At 44.3% G+C, this 5,998-nt stretch overlaps 1 protein-coding gene across 1 annotated transcript in view; it reads right to left on the bottom strand.

Moving 5' to 3' along the window:
* Positions 1-5,998, bottom strand: part of LOC106807189 (AP-1 complex subunit beta-1-like) — a 41,150-nt gene that overhangs the window by 23,599 nt on the left and 11,553 nt on the right. The window contains exons 2-6 of the mRNA XM_014809462.1: positions 4,609-4,670; positions 2,983-3,088; positions 2,323-2,458; positions 1,644-1,889; positions 781-899 (exon numbers count right to left, since the gene is read on the bottom strand). Of these exons, the coding sequence (XP_014664948.1) occupies positions 781-899; positions 1,644-1,889; positions 2,323-2,458; positions 2,983-3,088; positions 4,609-4,645 (644 nt within the window). The 5' untranslated portion in view covers positions 4,646-4,670. The remainder of the gene's footprint in view (positions 1-780; positions 900-1,643; positions 1,890-2,322; positions 2,459-2,982; positions 3,089-4,608; positions 4,671-5,998) is intronic.

The following is a 5,998-nucleotide window of genomic DNA, read 5'->3' as shown; positions in this document are numbered from 1 at the left end:
TAGCGGGGTATTCTTCTGATAAACTCACTGGCAACCGAATCAAGTGCGCCCTCCCGCCACCGCGTTCGCGCTCAGAGCATATATCTAGGATACTACTAATACAGATTTAAAATCTATGATAGGCTTTGCTATACCGGTAGTACAGTAATAAAGATACAGCTGTGTAACTTGAATGACTTCACTATATTAACATTCATATTAACACATATTAAAATTCCTCTTGAGGGTCAAAAGGTTATCAGACACTTACTATTTGCACGTCAGCGGAAAGCACATTTCATAGTCCTTTCAATAAAGTGATAAAAATTGTAGGTCAGCGCTGAAACAAAAACGTTTTTCACTCGGTCCGTTAGACCATGTCCTCAGAAAATGTCTGATATCTGACCTTTCCCCCAATGCCCTTTGACCTGTGACCTTCAATTTCGCGCTGGTAATGGGTTTACTCCCCATCACACTATACATCGTATTAAGAGCGTAGGTCAAGCGTTGAGATTTGTGCCGCAATTCCGTATTTCCTCCTATACCTAAAGTTAAGGGGGAAATATTCCCCCTCCATTGACACACCTTGACCTTTGACCCCCAAATTCGACATCCCGAGTCTTTTTCGCGATCCACCCCGACGTCCCAAATATCAAAACCGTACGTCGAGCGGTTAAGATTCGTGCCGTAACTGTTGACGCACGGACGGACATTCATGCGATTCTACAAGCTGCATCTGACTTCGTCTGCTGAGCTAAAAACTACAACTCTATGCTACCCAGCTCGAACACTGAGACATACTCTGTGCACTCGTTAAGAGCTGTCAGAAGTTTGTTGATGGTCTGAGAGTTCATCTCGATGACGGGATGTCCGGATGCCTCGTTTATCTCTGACAGAGCAGCCACAGCGTTGGCAACGACCTGATGAATCAAGAAAGCACAGTTAGATATATCGATAGATGTTTACTGAGCACCATCCGTCCGTCCTATTGCTGGCACCTATACATGTACATATATATGTATATATATAAATATACACAATTGTGGACAGAATGAATGTAATGGTAACTGAAGTTTAACATATATGGCAAGACCATTAAAAGTATGTCTGGCGAATTAAAAATTGTGTGTGCATCCTTATACAAACATGACCAGTTACAGTAATGACTGCACGACAGAGAATAATACATTATCAGACGTGTAACAACCGAGTTAGACACACTGCAGTTGCGAGCACTTAGCACGACGCAAGACACATGCAATGCATACAACGCATGACGACACGCCGCTGTAGTGATGTCGATATTAATTAACACAATGACTGTTTCCTGTACGGATAATAAACAACGTTACAGCTGTGACACGCGTGACGACGTGCCGCGCTGCGTGATGACGCGCCGTGACACGCGTGACGACGTGCCGCGCTGTGTGACGCGCCGTGACACGCGTGACGACGTGCCGCGCTGCGTGATGACGCGCCGTGACACGCGTGATGACGCGCCGCGCTGCGTGATGACGCGCCGTGACACGCGTGATGACGCGCCTCGCTGCGTGATGACGCGCCGTGACACGCGTGACGACGTGCCGCGCTGCGTGATGACGCGCCGTGACACGCGTGATGACGCGCTGCGCTGTGTGACGTGCTGTGACACCTCACCGGCTCACCATGGGGTTGGAGTCGGACAGCAGGTCGCGCAGGGCATCGAGGAAGCCCTGGTCCTCGACGAGCTGAGCGTTGATGTCGTACAGTTTAGCGACGCAGACTGCCGCCGTCTTCCTCACATACGGGTCCTCGTCCTTGAGGCACTTGCGCAGCGGCTCACACAGATACTCGGTGATCTTGTCTACGCGGATGCAGCCCATCGTGCGGACGGCGAGCGCGCGGATCAGCGGGTTCGGATCCTCGCAGTCCTGCGGTAGAGCGGACATGTCGAAACAAGAGGCTCCTTTTAACATTTTTTATTGATGCATTTATTACGCTTATTATTTTATTATTTTATGATTTATTGTTTGTTTTTGTTTTCGCATGTATGACACATGAACAAGAGACCATTTTTGTTATTCATTTGTATGTATTACATGTTGTTACCTGTTTTGAGTAGCAGGAATAATTGAGGTAATAATAATATGAAAGTCACGTACTGACACTTTTAAAGATTTGAAGTAGTAGCTTCCACGCCACCAATGACGTAGCTTGGTAACACAACCGATGATGCACATCAATATAACGCTAACACGGTGAGTGAGAGTTAGAACAGGATGGAAATCAGAATCGATATCTGGGCAATCTATGCGGCACATATATCAACGATAAAGTGTGAGGCATATAGTCTCACGATCCTACCTTTACGAATGTGTTGACAGCCATGATGGCCATGTCGGGTTGACTCTTCGCATAGTTCATGAGATATAAATAGACGAGCTTTTTCAGTTCGAGGTTGTCCGTCTGCATGCAGTTGACAACGTCCGGAAAGAGGGCGCTGAAGTCACAATAGTAATTATAAGGTTATCCGAGTTCTAACTACATTCAAATCTGTGTTAGCAGACACCGCTATATAACAAACACCTGTCTATAAAGAACACATTCGACATTTCTCTTGAGTGCTGGTTATACTGTAAAACCACTTCTGTAAAATTGACATCTGCCAATAAAAGAAAATCTTTGAGGTTTCCCTTCAGTGAGCCATATATATACAGGTTTGCCTGAACTCAATAATTAGGAAAAACTAAACTAAGTTCTGAATACAGGTTACTATGTGATGTTTAACCTCCTGACTCATGTATAATTTAATGGGTCTAAATGAATTTCACGACTCTAACCATGTGCACCAGGTAAATATTAAGCCCATGGTGCAAATATTCATTCCGTACCTGGTCCTGGAGTACCATGGTATATTTGTTTATTGTTGAATTGGTGGCGCCACATGGTAGATTTGAGATTTTTACCCAGACTTATGCTCGTATTATTAAACCTGGCATGACGTAATAGATGTGTTACGCTCACCTGACGTCCTTCCCAACAGTCATGCTGGCAATAACCTTCTTAACAGCTTCACGCTTCTTTTCCTTCTTCTCGCTGTTCAACTCTCCCTTCATCTCAAATATTTCACCTGTCACAGAACATTAACGAGCAACGCTTACAGTTACAATGCAAACATTCCCAGTTTACGTGTAAAAGCCAAGACACACTGCAGCGACAGCGACCGACCGTAACGACAAACGACTTTTCAGAAAATTAGAAACTATTGTTTCCTATGAGCCATTGCACACTGACGCGACGACGACCGACGACAACCTCGACGACAAAAATATTTAGGAACGTTTCTATTCCCCAGCGACAGTCGCCAGCGACACTTGCATAGCCACTTAAATAGCCAATCGCAGCCGTTTCCATCGGCACGTGACATTACGATTACGTCATAAATAACCCATAATCAGGGTTCGACACTAACCCATGTCCGACCGACCTAGTCGGGTAAATGCTTGGTCCGGTCGCATACAACCAGAGTGCTAGTAGCCCAACTGGTCGTGTTAGAATTGGTCATATATATTGCACTGAAAGGTCACCTCTGGCTAGACTGGTTCGCGGCCGCACTGTTTGTCGCAGAGCGTGTACATTGTCTAGCAGAACGTGAGGCCGGATACCAGTCTACCTTTCGGCAAAAACAATAACATGGCTTGCTGCCAGCCGCAGTAGCCGATCGATAAACCGTGTGTTCGTGTATGCCCGTGGTAGAATACGAATTCTGCACGTGAACTCGGCCCACGCGTGATTTTAAAGCGCGGGAAACAGCATCTATGAATTCATACGATGACACACTCTTATCTAAATAAAGTTTTTCATAACAATGGTCTGGGTCTGGGCTAGTGGTTTTCCTCAGTTACTAGCCCGATGGTCTAGTGAAATAAAAAGTTAATGTTAAACCCTGCCATAATGCTAGCCAAGACATAGACTGGTCTCCGGCGCTAAACTCGCAATGCATGTCACAAACAATGGAGCCGCGAACCAGTCTAACCAAAGCGTGCAGCCACGGCAAGCTACGGTCACTGTATGACACAGTACGTACAGTACATGATAATTTGCTGCGTATATTTTACTTTATTATCTTATCCTTATACCTAGAGTTGTTGCAGCCTAGCTGTTATTTAAAAGCAGCAGCAGGAGTTTTGCCATTTGTTCATGTGATGATGTGTACCACTGTGGCGAGTGCTGGGTGAACTTTGACCTAACGTCGGTCGCTGTTGCTGCAGTGTGTTTGCGCCAGTCGCCGCGACTTTTGTCGTTTGTCGTTACGGTCGGTCGCTGTTGCTGCAGTGTGTCTTGGCCTTAACATTCTCGGCGTCAGTCATGCCACCATATAAACAAGTATAGAGAATTTAACCTAGTACTAGTAGTAGTACCGTATATGATCGTGTAATAACCGCGGGCGCCTATAAGCCGCACCTCAATTTGAATCGGGTAACCAAGTATTGCGCCTAGTATATTTCCCCTCACGGTATGGCGCACTTATAAAATGCAGAGTAAATACAGGGTTGAAATCTGAGGCCAAATTTGCAGTTATTACGCGAGTATATACGGTAGTAGTATCTAGAAAATTTCAACAAATCAAGAGCTTAATGTTTTGCTTACCTTTTTTGGTGGTCGTAAAGTACTTGGAGTCTGTCATGGTGATGTTAGATTACGACTTCCTTCTGAAATGAGTTATTACATTTACGGAGCAGCTTCTCAGCAATGCCTGTCGCTGATTGCGGTGAGCGGTGATTCACTGACACTGTCACTGAAGCTCATAGAGTCTATGTCCCCCAGGATACTGCCGGAACGTACCCTGGTAACTATCTGATCAGATATGGTTAGGGTTAGCGTTGGGGTTAGGGTTAGGGAGTAGGCGACTCCCTAGACTTGTTAGTGGAGTAGGCGAGGTACGGTCCGGCATATTAGATAGTACCAGCAGAGCATATAAATCCTGTTCGTTTATGGACGTAGATATTCGTCCGAGCATCGGACACCTGTTCGTATGCGCTATTCGTCCGAGCAGTTGTTGCGCATGCGCTGTTCATGTTGTATTACATAATTAAATGTAATATAATGCTAGTCTAGGGAGGCGCCTATACTCCTGGCTCTGGGGGGGTGTTCGTGTACATGACTCTTTTAGAGCAAAACCTTATATTTTCTCATTCCTTATGATAAGACTCTCAAAAAAAGTTTGGGTAACACTTCTGGGTCAAGTACGTTTTTTCTGTACAGCTAATTATGCGATTTTCGGTTAGGCGCCAAAGTGAAAAAATGACAATATTGAAGTTTCAGAGCATAAATATTTATTAAGCAACCATAAACTTTCAAATTGCACTGTATTACATTGAATGAGTATTGCTAATAACTTTCTAGCATGATTTGTTGCCATAAACTTTGTTTCATAGTACGAAATGGCTACATTTTGCTCAATTTTAGCCAAAAAATTGCCAAAAATCGCATTCACTTTGAAAGTAGCTCTAAGTATGATTGCTTCTCACTCACCCAATATTGTAGCTAGAGCTACCAATATTGGCCAAAAGTTTCCTTATTAAGTGCTCTAAGTGACCCAACCTTCAAAATGATGATTCCCCGCTCTATATGATGCACAGGGGGGTTATTGTAACTCAGGGTCAACCATACCCCCAAATAGCGCCTTTTGCGAATTTCGTCAAATGATGATAACTCCGTAAGTAGGTGACATAGGAAGTTGATTTTGTGGCAACATATAGGTTTTTTGACACCAAGGAATTGATTGACACCATTATTATACATTTTGGATTTCACCTAATTAGAAGAAGTATAAGATGTCTGCCAAAAGCGATAATTAAGACACGAATTGTCCCATAGAAAGATGATTGAAGGATATACATGCATCATAGAACTGTACAGGTGCACGAAAGAAACGACAGAAGGAGAACACCCATGCATATCATGAATGCAGAATCTGTTCATGGTCTTGGACGCTGAGGCAAAATTGTGACCACAACCCTAAACCATGAAGGACTTG

Source organism: Priapulus caudatus, unplaced genomic scaffold, assembly GCF_000485595.1.
Source record: "Priapulus caudatus unplaced genomic scaffold, Priapulus_caudatus-5.0.1 Scaffold200, whole genome shotgun sequence".
Taxonomy (NCBI): Eukaryota; Metazoa; Priapulida; class Priapulimorpha; order Priapulimorphida; family Priapulidae; genus Priapulus; species Priapulus caudatus.
The sequence above is the reverse complement of the archived record's forward strand: the minus strand, read 5'-3'. Positions and strand labels throughout refer to the sequence as shown.